Genomic DNA, 16,501 nt, shown 5'->3' with positions numbered 1-16,501 from the left:
ATGCGAATAATCAAAACAAGTGAGGCCTATAATTAGCATGACAGCAAAGTCATGGTGATGTGCAAAGCGAATCAGCTGATCTATTAACTCCTATTGACTTAGCACTAAAAACTGCTCAATTTTTCCATAGTTTGTCCATCTGAGACTGCATATTTTATTGAAAATATGTAAAACTTACATACAGTAATACTTCAACTTACGAGTGCCCTAACGTACGAGAAACTTGAGGTACGAGCCAGCTTTTAAGCAAGTTTTAGCACTAACATATGAGCCATGTTTGAGATTTGAACACATGAGTCAGTTGCCAAGTATGTCGGAGGTGTTTTATGAGAACAGCATCACTCTGTATTTTTCAACTGCTTAGATTATATTTTTGTACCATGTTTTTTGAGCGCGATTTTCACTGCAGAATTATGTGAATTAAAGGTACCGTGCGTAGACCGAAAGTTTGCCAGTAAAAGGATAGATAATGCAAAGAAAAAGCGAATAATAACAATTGATATTAAACGGAAAATTATTGAAAAGTATGCAAAATATGTATGCGTGATTGAGCAAGCTCGGCAATATGACAGAAATACATTCACAGTTATCAAACACAAGGATTATATTCAAGACATTTAGTTTGCAAAAGGACTAACCATAGTTTCTAAACGACGCAGCGATCTTCACGACCACTGATGGAGAGACTGCTCAGGCTTTGGATAAAAGACAAACAATTGGCCGGTGACTGCGTAACTGAAACGATGATGCTACATAAAAAGGGTGGCGCTATCTATCAAAACTACAAAAATAGACATTCGGACAAGTTGGCTAGTGGTCGTGCATTAACCCTTGGTGGCGACACCTGTGTTCGTCCTGATCGCAACATGTCGAAAGGACGACAAACGCAAACGTCATTAAGATAGGTTTCTCTTAAAATGGCCGGCTGGTCGTGCGAGCGAACCAAAAGAAAAATTAGCTAACCAGCAAGAAACTTAAAACTATGAACGCCGAAGAAGTTTTAATTACGTTAAGTTAAAGATTAAAGTTTGCTTTTATGTTTGCTTCTAAGTTTGTCTTTTAAGACTTGGATAAAATCCAAATTTATCAAAGTCAACTGTTGTAATGAAGGATAACTTATCTCTCCCTTTCTGGCAAATGCTAGCGTTGGCTGCTATTGTATGTATTTAATTTTACATTTTAATTAATCACATTTCCTTGCATTATTTTTTATTTGTTGCTTTTTGAAAGCATGTGGTAAGTTAGGACAATAACCAACATGTTTTTTTTTGTTACAATATATTGTTTTGAGTGTTTTATTTGCATTTTTAGAATATGGAAACCAATCAATATATATTTAATTGTTCTATATATAAATAAATTGCACCAACATGCGAGTAAATTGACATACGAGCTCAGTCTCTGAACGCATTAAGCTCGTAAGTCGAAGTATGACTGTAATGACTGTGGATGAGAAAGGCAAGAATCTTACACACATGGTAATGAATAATACCAATGATTTAGAAGCTTCTATATCATTGATAATACAAAGAGTGACCAAATAGAAATTAAACTAATAACAAACTGATGAATCAAATGAGATTTAGAAACAGTTACGCTGGACCACTGTATTAAACACCCATTAGACTTGACTGAAAATAACTAGACGAGATAGTTTTTGGCTAAGGTTGGTTGAACTAGATTCCTGCTTTGAAGCGGCATAGTGTATTCTGATTTTAGTATAGCGATTGACTATAGTTTTGAGTAGACTGTTGGCATGCACTGTACGTGTAAAACCTTGATTGAGGTTATGTAATAAGACATATATGTTATTGTCTGTGATGTTACTTGTTTAAAAGCTCTCTGTGTGATACCATAGCTCTCCATGTGTGAACGTAAGCACTTTTCTGCAGCAATACATATTCGGTCTATCAATCCGGTCACCAATCCTCCTCTGTTTTTGACTGAGAGTAGGGTTATGTCATCACTATTTCTACTTCCCACTACTTCTACATCAGTCAAGAACTTGATACAGTCATCACATTTGAGTTAAAAAACAATCCTTGTCACCGAACTCCTCATCTTCACCGTCCTCAGCTTTTGTCTCTTCTTTCTTTTTCTTTCTAGCCAGAGAATGTAGCAGTAGGCCAGTTTTTTCAGCCCTGCTCACATCCAGATCAATACAATTAGCATTGGGACTTGGTGTGATATCTGCTTTTATGAACAGTGCTCGAAGTGCAGATCTAAAGCACTGCACATCCGGGTTATTGTTATAGCCACCCTTAGATCGTATTGTAGAAAACAAAATCTCAATGTGATCCTGGTTGATGTTAAAGGTAAGGAAGTAGTTGATGTAAGGGTAGTTGCTGAAAAGAAATTGAGCAATGCCATATACAGATTTGGCTGCTGACTCAAAACCAATGACGAAATGATGATGTTTTTCCTATTATTTTCCACTAGCATCTTTCAGCTTGGTGTCTTTAATCGGCATAGATAGCTTATGATATTGTTGAGAACTTCTTGTTTTGAGTTGAAGTTCTGTCTTGTTATGGGCAATTGAGGAAATACCTGGGGGTGTTGTGGTCTCTTCTGATGACATTTCACTAAGAATTTGGTCTTATTGTTACGTTTATGACTTAAAAACTAGCATGCCAAGCATGCTTCCACTACTAAACTTATTGCTCAATTGAAGGCTTTGATGCTGTGATGCACATCACTACGACGTAACGTCGTGAAAACAACAGCTAATTATAGGCCTCACTTTTGCTCCATTGTAATGATAGCTATTCGCCAATCTAGGGTTTACTATATCTATGGGCTGCAGTATAAGAATATAGCCTATGTACTCACATTTATAATATAGGGGGTGAAAAGAGAAGATGGGGTTGCAGTAGAAGAATATAGCCTATGTACCTACATGTATAATATAAGTGGTGAAAAGCGATGGGGCGGTTGCAGTATACTCAGGATCTTGGCAAAATAGATCCAGTCTGTACTTGTAGGCATTTGGCATCCTCACGTTGAACCGAGCTTTACCCTCGTATGCCTGGAGGTACAAACGTACTACAGACTAGTTCTCAAATTGTCTTAGCCAGATTAGCAACATCTTTATAAGTTCTTTAGCATAAGCCTACACAACTAGATATACAGCCTTGGGAAAACTTTGCAACAAGGAGTTGCCCTCTCACTGACTACACAAACATCAATTCATCTGTACTTTTCATACTTCAACCCTTGATTTTATTAATACTAGATCTATTTATAGAAGAAATTAAATTAAATTCACTGCTGAACATGCAAACACGTATATGTATATGTCTATCAAACTGTAGAAAAATCGGCAGGGCTTTCAAATAGCTGTTTCATAATATTGATTATTTGTACATTAAAGGACCATTCCCAAAGTTGGCAGACTCAACAAAACCACTCCTAACTCTTTTGCTACTACGAGTCTCACAGTACAGCTTGGCAAAATGTTTGCATATGGCCAAGGGCTACAAGAGGCTCTACTAGGCTTCATAGAAAACATATTCTGATTGGTGAGTAGTAATTAATTAGCCTTTCTGATTGGTGAGTAGTAATTAATTAGCCTTTCTGATTGGTGAGTAGTAATTAATTAGCCTTTCTGATTGGTGAGTAGTAATTAATTAGCCTATCATGTCTGTGTTTAAATGAAAGGAAATAATTATCTGCATGTATTTAGCCAATAGAAAATATATTTACAACCCATTTTGATCGTAGTTTCAATTTGCAAAGAAAATTATTTTTTATCACAATTTTTTCTTAGCAATGACCAGTCGCGTCAGACGTATTACATCTACAAAAGTTTCACTAAATTTAGTTCTTTGGACTTTGGGTGAAATTATTGACCAAGATTACTACTGAAAATTAGTTTTTTTATTTTGGTAGTAGTAATGCCACAAGCTGTAATAAGATTGATAAATCATCCGCTTCGAACATGCTCATGGACATAGCAAAATTGGCGGCAAAAGTATCCGAGCTCATTCTGTAACACATTTGTGGCATTTTTATGGTATCAGCTGATGTAAGATTTTATGCTGAATAATTTAGTACCCAAATATTTTTATAGACCGTGTGGTTCAAAATTATGGCATTTTTATATGCCCTTTTCAAATATTAGGTTTTACCGAATATATAATGATGTCCCAGTGCATTAAGGAAGGCGTAACAAACATTTCCAACTAATAATCACTCAAAGTTACTTTAATATCGCCTAGACAAATACAATGCAGGCTTATATTTTATAATTAGTCTAGATGATGGGACATTACAACGATAGAGTACCTCAATCATAACACAACGATCCAATGGAACACCTGCTAAGCTTGTCACAATTGTTCCACTTTTTTCACAAATTATTCTGTAGCTCCATATCATTTCCTCTTTGTAGCCAATACGTATCACCTCTTCACCTGAGTACAACAGAAATCAAGCAAGTCATACAACCAAAAACAAACCTCCATTTATTTTGTGGAAGCTTGCAAAAAGATGTATTGTTTTAGTGACTATTGGAGTTATCTTCACTGTAGAATATAATAAAAAGGTTTGGAGGTACATGTATTTGAGTTGAATATTATAAGCACATTGAGGGAGATGCTGGAATAGAAAGTTTACAGTTCATGCATTTACAGACCACCAGTGATAATAAATTTATCAACTTAATCTGGAATCTACTATAGAAAGAGCAGTGTCCAAGCATATGTCCATCCATCAGAAGCCCCGCCAAGGTTAGAGAAAAACTGCATTGCATGGGAATCGACATTGGATACTCCGCTTAACAGTCAGGCATGGTACCAATTGTACCACGCAACCACCTTGCTACATGCTGAATAATTATGTACATAATTGTTACACATGATAATCTTATACGTAACATTAAGCCACACTAAATGCATTAAGAAAAAAGATTGTACAGTGCAAGAATTGAACAAAGATATTCATATTCCAAAATGGCCAAACCTATCACATCTAAGAATAATTGGGCACATATTTATTACACCTGAGAATATCACACAATGCACGGGACTGCTGACGTACTAAAAGATATAAACACACTTTCTTGAGTTTTCTAGCAAATGGTTAGTTGTCATGATCAGTTCTACCAGTAGCTCTGCCTTTGCTACCACAATAAGTACGACTCAACGGCAATTATATTTAAATTTGGCGAGGAGAGCGATGAATATGACCACAAACATTTAGCGTTATACCAGACCATTTTATGAATGCCTTTAGTGAAACATGTCACACTGAATGTGCTTAAAATATTTACTCATAATGCGTATGTGCTCAATTGATATGATTACTTGCAGCCAACTGACCAATAGTAATGATTACTTGCAGCCAACTGACCAATAGCAATGACTACTTGCAGCCAACTGACCAATAGCAACATTTAATTCACTATTTAATCAACTTTTTGCCTTCAAGTAATTTGTAAAAGGAGTAGGGTATATGCAAATCATAAAGCAACTATTACCCTGTAATAAATCCGATTGAATGATGGCAAGTCACACATTACTAGTCAGTCCTATATCAGCCGCATATGCTTTATTTTCCAAAAACGATAATAAAATAATACATAAGCTGCACCTTTGTATAGGCCACAGAACTCAGAACGGTGCTTTGTAACGCAGCAGCAACTTTGCTGTTTAAAATGGAACAGTGCCTAATGACACTGTTTCGTATTAACCGACACTTTTTAACCTAGTGCCTAACGGAACAGTACCGTTAGGCATTGTTTCGTATTTTCTTTCACCGCTAGAGGCGCACTAACCGGAGATCCGGTTAATGCGCCCTAGCGATGAAAGAAAAAGTCACAGAACAGCCGCACCCTTATATAAGCCGCATGGCTCAAATCTTCAGAAAAAAGTAGCGGCTAATAGTCCGAAAAGTACGGTATATGTTGCTGCAGGAGCACCTGCTTTCTACGGTCAATATGCTTTTGCAAATTTCTAATTTTACAGCAAACTGTCAAAAAAGCCTTGTTCTTGGCTACCTTCATCTAAAATAGCCCCTTATTCAATTATAGTTTCTGCTGCATAAATTTGATTAAAACTATGTTATGAAATAGTTATCAACATGCATTCTGTTGATGATAGCGTTTTATATTAAAGTAGCCAAGTTCCCGGCGTTGCACTGGTATTAAAAACTGCTTATAAACAGTGGCAGGTTATGTAGTTGCCTGCCACTTGCCATTAGCCTGGCACATTACCAATGGTTAATTTGAATAAGCTACAATCAGTATTGTTAAAGGTTGACTTGCAACAAAATTCACATTACCGTTATTTGATATGAAAAGATTAATCGTGTCTTACTCTGTTGTGTTGTATGTGCAAAATATGTCGAAAGGTGATTACAAGCTCTTAAAAGCTCAAAAACGAACAGAAAATCGCAGCCACATGAGACCGCTGTAGTTTGGATTCCCTTTCCAAACGGCTCAAATGTGATGTGGCTTTGAGAGATGGTTTCTGTTTACACTTTCTTGCAACCTTATTCATCGAAATATTTTTACAAATATACTTCACACAATTAATAAAACTTTGTCTATTGTTCTTACGCGTCTGTTTTATCGTCATCGTAATGCTGTCACTTTTAGCAGTGATATCCTATAACTTACCGTAAAAATCCGTTTAATTTTCTATCCTTAGCTTGAAGGAGTACATATCATTGTCTGATAATCATGATGAGCCTGTCGGTCACTTGTGATAATCGAAAAGTGCTGTAGAAATTATTTGCGAAGTATTGGGTCACATGATCAGATCACGATTTGCCAATTAGACCAAACCAAAACAAAACTGTTAAGTAGCGAGCATCTATATTTGATACGGGGTCTTCAGTAAAACCCGAAGTGTTTGTCATAAACTAGTACTACGACATGTTTTATATTGAACTTTGTATTGGCATTTCAATTCACGAGAGAACATACGTGACAAGACGATAACCAAATTTCGTGGTAACGTCATCGAAATAAAGAGATTCCAATCTACGGCGGCTTTTCATTTTTGAGCTTTTAAGAGCTTGTAATCACATTTCCACATATTTGACACTTACAACACAACAGAGTAAAACATGGTGAATCTTTCGATACCAAATAACTGTAATGTGAATTTTGTTGCAAGTCAACCTTTAAACTTGAGCCATGAGAGCAAGCTTTAGAGACGTTGCGTAATTCAGAGTCCTATGTGTATTATATTTTGCATCTCCCGTAGCTTAATTAGTTAGGTTATCGCCTGGTGAACAGGAGGTTCCGAGATCAAATCCAGCATGAAGTGGATCTAGCATTCCTAGATTTTAATAGCTGTAGCTGGACACACCGAACAACGGACTTTGAGATTTATTCATGTAAATATTGTATTTTATTGTTCTACACTATAATAGATATTACAAGAAGATATGAAGAAAAGGACAAACCTGTCGCAGACTTAATGGTGCAATTTTGGTGGCTCTGCAACTCCAGCTCATGGTGATAGAAAGACTTGTGCAGGAACCTGGGAATGAGAGAATAACAATCACCACAATGTTATGAACTCAACAACTAGAGACATAAGAACAAGATGGTTTTTTTAACATAACAACCATGAATGAAATTTTATTTTCAGTGTTAAAATAAGAGAGAGCAGAAAACTGCCAGCAAATAAAGCCGGTAATATTTGCAAGCTATCATGACTAATTGGAAGGCTTGTTTCATATGTAGTAAAAAGGCTTGGAATATGTCTTTCAGAAATATCTTTTACCAGTCATTACAAATCAAAGCGTTGCCATTTCTTAACTGTGAACTTTAGCAATTTTCAACAAATTAAATAACAAAATTGACATTTTTGAATACTATTTCACACATTTTTAACAAAAAATGACCATTCAGAAACTGTCTATACAACCTCTAGTATGTCTTACTTACGAAATATAACTTTTTTACAGTTGAACAAGGGTCAACAAAGGTCAACCCTGGTAGTGACAGAAAATATCCTTCTGACAGCTGAAGATGAACTATAACTCTGCAGTAGTGATTGACTAACACACTAACAGTTTAGACATCCAAGAGAAAAACAGATTCTTCAATCAGTACATAAAACTAGACCAACCATTGGAGTTTTGGTTAAGAACTCTACATTATACAGTAATCACTCGATACTTCACGGCTCACATTTCGCGGTTTCAGCATTTTGCGGTTAAGAAATATTTGTTAAAAAAATTGGAAGCAAAAAAGATTCCAAAAATGTTTAAAAAAATTTAAAATACATATATACACTATATATATAATACATTTATAAAAACGTGACTTGCTCCGCAAAATAAGTACAATGTTTAGAACACAGTTTAACCCTTTAAACCGTAACGGCCGGTATTTCATGTACGCAGGTTTGCAGGTCAGAAACCCTAAAGACCGGAATACTGGCCTTCACATGGATCTGTTCACAAAAGCTTTTTCTAAGTAACAACGTATACCAATCAAATTAATTCTTGCACAGGATGTTAGACCAAAAATTTCACTTCTATTTGTAACAGTTTTCAAATATCCTTATCCACTTCCCTCATTATAAATAACCAATTTTATCAGAACGATATTGCGAAAAAAATCGATACGACTCATTCGTAGGTCATAAATGATTGTGATGCAAGTGAAGAGCTTTATGATACTAACTATAATTTATGAACTAACTAAACTATAATAACTATTATATTCTGGTTTAAACTCTTCAACTTCTTACATCTGTTGCCAGAGTGGTTTTGTGCAGTAAATGTGCTCTCATTATTAAATACTATGGCTCTCCATTCTTCGGGTGATCAATTAGCATGACCCTGTGCCCATTGGAGACAAGCCTTTTTGCCGAGATGATAACAGAGGTTTTCTATAAGCTTTACAGCCTTGTATGCCATTATCTCTTAATGATTTGTGAAAAGTTGATGATGCTAACTCTGAACCTGTTGATTCTTTCATATTTCTGGTGAGTTGAGGACTGGTTAGATGTTTATCAGCCAAGGAAAGTCTTACTAGGCATCTGGTTACTCGATCTGTTGCTAACTTTTTCCTTCCTCTACCAGTCGTATTTTCAACATAACCAGTTTCCTTTCATCTGCCGATTGTTGTAAATACACCTTTCTTGGAGCAATCAAGCTTTCTTACAATTTCACTCTGCTGATGAAGGTGAATTATTACAGCACGCTTTTCTTTTGTGAGATATTGAGGCATAATGGTGAACTTACTAGTATGGCTTTTACTCAGAGCAGAAGGGCTTTTAAATATTACATGGGTTACATTATGTAATGCACAATGTCTCACTCAATGCTAGTATTGTCTTAAATGTTTGTTAAATTTACTCGATTAAAATTTTTAGGAATTTTACACCGCATTCATTAGACTACTATATATGAGATAGAGTGACTAGTTATAGGACACCCTGACTAGTTGCACCTTCAACTGCTTTAGAAATGGAATTGTTTTTGGATGCAAAGAAAAATTAGAGAATGTGACAGCTGATAAAACTTCCTTTCTAATGATATATAATTTTCTATATCCAGACCAAACCCAGCGAATATGAGAGCCGTTATAGCGCATTATCCACTAAAACACAAAGGCGGTTCCATAATTTGTGTCATGATCACAGACACCATGGTCAAGTCGGAATTATGAGATTCAGAGTAATCTAAATTAGCAGAAGGAGAAAATTCTCAGTTATTTTGCAAAAAAGTTTTGATTCTAGCTAAATTACAGCAGATTTTATGGTCAAAAAACTGAATGCACGTTTACCATTAGTGCGAAAACATAGTTCCGAGAAAACTGGCGTTAAAGTTTGAGAAACAAAAACCAATGCACAATTTTGTTTACATTTCAAATCGTCATAGCAACCAATATCAAGAAGTTGTGATATTTATCTAGATTTCTGTATTTTTATCAAAAAATTATGCTGAGTTTAAAAATCTAAACAGATTTTAGCTGGTTGTCATAGAAATAACTGTATATTTATTAGAAAATGCATTACTTAATTTTGCAGATTTGAAAAACGGCTTGGTAGTATCACGATATTGGGCACAGCCAAATCATCAACAAAATCTTTAGAAAAATAACAACAGAAACATATTGCACACCATCGGTCACTATATGCTTTGATCTTGTAAATTCGAATAATTATTCTTATAATTAAATCTGATAATATTTTTATAAAATCGAATAATTATTCTTACAAATTAAATATTGTAATAATCTTGAAGAATCGTTAGGAAAATAGCATCGTAATTCCCTTTACTTTCACTGCTTTTGACATCAGTTGGAATACCAAAGTACTCATATAAGTGTCCAAAATGTCAAAGTTATCTTTAAAATCGGCAAAAACGAAACGATTATATTTATCGGACTCCATTTTTCAGTACTTCCTGTTTAGCATAGCAACGGTTTTAAGGTTTTTTTTCTGAAGTTTAAAGACATTTATTATCTAAACTGACTTCAGATTTGGAAAGATCCCTCTTTGATTAGTCCAAATGCACGTGTTACAAAAATCGTCACCAATATTATGAATTCAGTTAGTGCAACTTTAAAGTCAGATAACTCAACTTCGTGATTTGCGACTTAACCATGGTTTCTGTGACCGCGACCCATTTGTATCACCACTGTAGATTGTTTAAATAATGAACTTCTTGCTATTCCAAACTGGGGCACTTCTAACGAACTCACTATAAATGTTGATAAGACTAATTTCATATTACTAGAAAAAAAATTTCATTTAGCTAACACTCAACTATTTTTTATTTTCAACAAACCAATTTGTCAGACAGATCACACTAAACTCTTAGGTGTTTTCATTGATTCTAGTCTCACTTGGAAAAAACATCAAATATTTACTAAAACAACTGAGACCCTTATCAGGTTTACTCTACAGCACATCTGAATATTTATCCCGCAAACCTCTGCTTTTATTATACAATTCTACGGTTGATTCCAAACTTTTATATTGCATTGAGGCATGGGGCAACACACCTCCCACCCATCTTATGAATTTGATAACACTTCAAATTCGCATGATAAGAACCATAAAAAAAACCCTGCTTCACCCACACCAAATCTCTTTTCAAGTCATCATCCATACTACCTATCAGCTCACTATATTCATACAGCATTATACTTATACCCCTTCATGAATTTTATTTTAATTATATCCCTCGCACAATATATCAAACTCGATTCTCAAACTTCTGTCTAAATCTCCCACAATCTTCTTCCGTAAAGGTAATCGCAGGGTGGATTGATTACAACCAGGCCATTTTTTGGAATCAACTCCTTAATACTATGAAAAACATAAAAAGGTGGCCAGTTTAAAGAAAAAACTTAAATTACATCTTTTAACAAGTGAACAAAACCTTATTGTTCATAAAAATTGATCTTGATTACACGATGACGGACAAGCCCGACGCCATGACTTGCTATGCTAATGTGTATAATGGCCTTCATCACTCTTCCAGCTTTTTTTGTTCAACTACTAATGTTGATGGAAATAAATCAAGAATAAAAAAATCAAAACACATACGCCATGTCAGGAAACTCTCTCCTAGCGACAGGTCTGACAAGCAACTGCCATTTGGGGTCAACTGGCAAGTGGTTGTAGACAAAGATGGCTGGTTCACACAGGAAGTAGAAATCTGTCGCCTGCTGGACACACCAGGTCAGATCGATGAAATGCCAGCGCTGCTCCATAGCAACAGCCAACCAGTGATGGTTCGGTTCCTTGAACTTGTACGACGGATCACCTGAAAGACAGGATGAACTTAGGCAGCACCGATACAATCAACTCATCAATACAAACAATCCAAATCAATCGATCAATTCAATATCTAGACAGTATAAACTTGAGGGGCATCAACCATTTATTGTCCAACACTTAATTTAAAATCTGGCGTGATACCGCATGAAAAGAGCTCAACTCACCAAGACTCTTGGCAAAAGAGGCTCCTTTGGCATGCCCTCTTAGTATTTCACACTCAATACTGCACACCCTGTAAACATGAAGTATATTAATGTAAGATCACAGGCTAATTCAGAAAAATCTAGATATAGTTGAACAAAGAAACACTCTCAGGATGTTATATCTCTAAGATCAAAGTAACATATTGAAGTGACTTCAGGTAAACATTTCCACTATTTGATATAAGTTAGCAATTTTACTCATTATTTTTAGAGTTGTCCACTCTATGTGGCTAAAGATGAGCGTACTCTTTAGATCATGCAATAAAAACTCGGACTTTAATCGGCTCAACCATTTCGATATATATTGTTTGTAATGCTGTTACAACTCACCTCCACATTTCAGTTTAAAAATTGTCAATATGTGAAATTGAAATTTAAAATAGATTTAAATTTAAAAGACTGAATTTGAATAAAGTAAAGAGACTTTTTTGAGCTAGAAATTTAGGTCTCGCTAAAGTTTGAAATTTTCTCAGAAAACCTTAGAGAAAATGATATACCGTCAATTATAAAATAGTTTATAGCTGAGAGAATTAATAGGATGAGGAACACAAAGATGAAGATCTCTTTATTGTATTAAAATGAGTTATTTCACCATGAGAAAGTAACACCCCTATTATAGGGAAAAAGTATTATATAGAAAAAGTAACTCCCCTATTATTAATAAGGGAGTTACTTTCTCTATAATATACGTAGGTGTGTTCAGTATGGTCAATGAATGTAATTATGCAATTTCGCTCCATTATTTTAAAAATACACACCACACGTGAAAAGAGTATGATTTTATAACATTATCTGCTATAATTATTATAACAAATATAATATATAATAATTGTTACGTTATTATTTGTTATAATTCCGATTAGATGGCCATTGATGACCATATCGGTCAATTTTTACAGACAAAACTAATCATGTGCAACTCCACTACAACCTATATGACAGCTTATTTTCGAGGTTTCAGGCTCACAGGCTAAAATGTTATTGATTTTTAACCTTTAGTAGGCAAAGCTTTTTAGTCATGAATTTGGTGACAGTCCTCTGGTTTGCCAGAAGATTCTTTATATGTTACAAAATTTAAATCATTCAACCAACCCACTTGCACAGTTTTTGAAAGAGTTCAAGCAAAGCGATCGGCTCCTTTGCTAGTTTGGCGAAATAATAAGCAGCATGGCTGTCATTGGCTGACGGTATCGATGTCTCCACATTTTTTATCCACCGGTAGAAGGTGAGCACCTTTTCTGGTTCCGTTTCGCAGCCGAAAGTCAGTGAATCGACAAGAGTTTCCAGGGATGAGGTCAGTAAGTTGTCATCCACCTACGAAGCATTGAATGATACCCGTTGACATGTGTTGACATGTGGAAATGTGCCTCATGAAAACAACATTTGTTTTACAGAGTAACGTTGAAGTTCATTGTGTCAAGCCATCATTGATTTACAGAGTGGTCTAACCTTCCCCAAAAATGAAAATAATTGAGACTATAATAAGAACTGTGTGCGTCCGTTCGTCTAAAGCCTCGTAAGAGTGATATGAGAAAATTGCTTCATACAGGAATTGAACTCAGGTACTCCGTTTCCCAGACCGGCGTGCTAGCCACTACACCACAAATAAAGGTTTTATGGTATATATATATTTCAGTGCGCAACAAAAATTAATTTGTTTGTAAACTTCGCTTTCATCTTTCAATATCATAGCTTTTTAACAATCTGGTCAGTATACTTTCTTAGGCCATTGATTTGTATGATGCAATATTGGTGCGCTGTATTTTCAACCATATCAGTTTATTATATCACTCATGTCAAGGCATGGCAGTAAACTAATCAATGCACTTCATTTGATAAAGCAGTTATCAGTTCTGCCATTATGTTAGCTTAGTATCGTTCTCACACAAAAACTTGGGGAATTCCTCGCTGTTGAATTTCCATCTAAAGTTGGTTAAGGGGAATGTTTTAGACGGCTGGTTGCTGGTCACACTCGCAATACTGTTGGTGCATGTATATCGTAATCTATTTATATAAATCTCAAGTTTGTCTGTATTCTGCGCTGTAATGTTTAAGTCATTAAAAATCTGCTGCAGACTGGTTTAAACACAGTACACAGAAATAAACAAACACCTCGATTTAAAAGTTAGAATGGTAAATGTTGATGTTGAATATGTTGATTAAAAGAAAGTTTTCTGTGCAAAAACTGTTTTAATACCCGTGCAACGCAGGACATTCCCCTAGTATAAAATATAAGGAGGACTTAGCTGCTAGTTAATCACTACAAAGTCATTTCAAGCAGCTTTAAATCTGCTCTCATCAGGTATTCATTCCAGACAGTATGGCTGCCTACCTAGATGATTGCACATAGAGCAGACAGCCACCATGTACTAAGGCTGAATGACCTAATAGCCTAGTTACCAGAAGGCGGTTTAATCGGTGGTATGGGGTCCTCAAACACACCTCACACTCAATAGTAAAGTCAGCCACAAAAAGAGATAGAACGTGTATTTACATGTATGTTAGAACGCAAAGAGACGCAACCTTCTACCGGTATGTCGATATATACCGGGTTGTTATGCCAAGTTTTTAAGCAGTATAAACTTATAAAAATAACAACAAGTGTTACACAATTCCTGTGACAGCAACTAATGTGCGGAAATTTCTGTTTATTGTATTACAACCGTTTTGTTTCAGTGAATATTAAATAAGTTCCTTCTTCTAACTGATTGAAACCGATGTTGCAGTTTCTTAACACACTTATAAACCATAAGAAACTAAATTTTATCATCCATACATTGAAGATCGAACAAACGATATAATCGCAAAATGTTTTTCACCCTTGAGAATAGACAAGAGTTTTTAACATTTACTAATTCTCTAATTTTTGCCTGAAAACCAGTATGGATCGATTGTCAATTGGTTAAATGTAACTGCGATTAAAGCTTCGCTATTTCCAAAAATCACTAAAAGATTCGATACTGCGAACTTGCAATGTTAAGTCAACAGTCTTTGTTATGAAAAAAGATGTTTGTCCTTTGAACATAACAATATTATTATGTAAAAAAACTCGTAAATTTTTGCCAAGATTTATTTGTATATTTTAATTTAAAAAGAAACTGTTTTGTGCTCGTAATAATTAGAAACATTTATTTCGTGAATGCCCGCCTGCGTAGATCACTCTCTGAAAATGAGGCCTTGAAATGAGCGTATTATAAGATCTATGCGTTATAGTTCCAGTATCACTCTCTGAAAATTGTAAAGGGTCAGGTAATTCGCCATTATACCATTGGTGTTATTTCTTTAAATGTTGACGCCTTTTAAATCATCTAATTTCAAAATCATCACCAAACAGTTAAATCAAGCTGTAATTGCAATGATTTTATCTGCTGTAAAAATGTTTTCCTCAGGTGGCGCACTTCAATCGGGGAATGCACTTCAATCGGGGAATCGATTAGCCCAGCACCTGGTAGTAATGACAACGCAGACCTCAAGCTTATTAGTGCAGTAATTGCTTTCGCTTACAGTATCCTATTTTCAACTTTTTGGAATGTTGGCTGGCAGATACTGTTTTAAATAATTCATCAAAGCTTTGGAGAAATAGTATGTCTGAAAGATTTAGCAGAATTCACCGAAAAAATTTAAATTGTCGGGGATAAACCGGCTAGAGAATAGATGAACCTGATTTTTGAAGCATCAAGGAATCGTTAAAGTTTTGTTCAGCCACGATATTGGTCCACTACAGCCTCGCCCATCATTGGTTTAATATATATGTGAAAGTATTGAGTAGACCCCAGGAGGTGACCACAAGAACTATAATGAGCTGAAAGTTTAGTTGTTAGTAGGATTCAAAATACTAAAACAGCTTTAAATATTTAATCTTGTACTCAGACAACCATAACTACAGTGCACAACCCAATGGATGCCAAGAGGTTACAAACACTAAGTTCAGTTGTAGCCAATAGTAAGTAATACACTTTTTCATGTTTTATTTTGGGTAAAATGGGAGTATATTTCTAAAAACAAATAACAAAGCAATGTGTAAGTGCATAATATAATAACAGATATGAGACTGAAGACACACAAGCTACTAAGATGGCTGCCAAAAGTAAAATGAAGCAATGCCTCCTGTAGCTAAATATTATTATTAGTTTGACTGAACAAGGGTAGAATTATCTGCTGTCCTAAGTCTATACTCTCTTACTTAGCTCAAGTTGTTCAGAGCGGAAATGAGCCCACAGGCTTTGAGTACAACGGTCATAGCAAATAAAGCTTTTCAATTAGTAGAAAAACAAACTCATTCATAAGTCTTTGTACGGCCTGAGTCGTAGCAACAACACCTTCCAATACAAGTACAAAATATTAGTAAAATGAAAAACAGACTGCAAATTGAGCCAAAAAGCATGCAGACATTGAAAATAAAATCTGATGGTTCATCTTGATAAATGGGAACCATTGAAAGTGAAATTAGCATAGACAGTAAGGATGTACAAAATGCAAAACATCCTGTGAAAAGGCAGAAGATGTTGTAGCACAATACTCGTGTACAGCAGTGTCTGTAATGGC

General features: G+C 35.3%; 1 protein-coding gene across 2 annotated transcripts in view; it reads right to left on the bottom strand.

Annotated features, from left to right (window-relative positions):
- Nucleotides 1-16,501, bottom strand: part of LOC137398559 (kyphoscoliosis peptidase-like) — a 60,847-nt gene that overhangs the window by 13,443 nt on the left and 30,903 nt on the right. For both annotated transcript variants that reach the window (XM_068084687.1, XM_068084688.1), the window contains exons 4-9: nt 13,053-13,270; nt 11,918-11,985; nt 11,520-11,739; nt 7,411-7,487; nt 4,285-4,412; nt 2,897-3,025 (exon numbers count right to left, since the gene is read on the bottom strand). In XM_068084687.1, the coding sequence (XP_067940788.1) occupies nt 2,897-3,025; nt 4,285-4,412; nt 7,411-7,487; nt 11,520-11,739; nt 11,918-11,985; nt 13,053-13,270 (840 nt within the window). The remainder of the gene's footprint in view (nt 1-2,896; nt 3,026-4,284; nt 4,413-7,410; nt 7,488-11,519; nt 11,740-11,917; nt 11,986-13,052; nt 13,271-16,501) is intronic.

The sequence above is a fragment of the Watersipora subatra genome, chromosome 6, assembly GCF_963576615.1.
Source record: "Watersipora subatra chromosome 6, tzWatSuba1.1, whole genome shotgun sequence".
NCBI classification, from domain to species: Eukaryota; Metazoa; Bryozoa; class Gymnolaemata; order Cheilostomatida; family Watersiporidae; genus Watersipora; species Watersipora subatra.
This window is presented reverse-complemented; position numbering and strand designations above follow the sequence as displayed.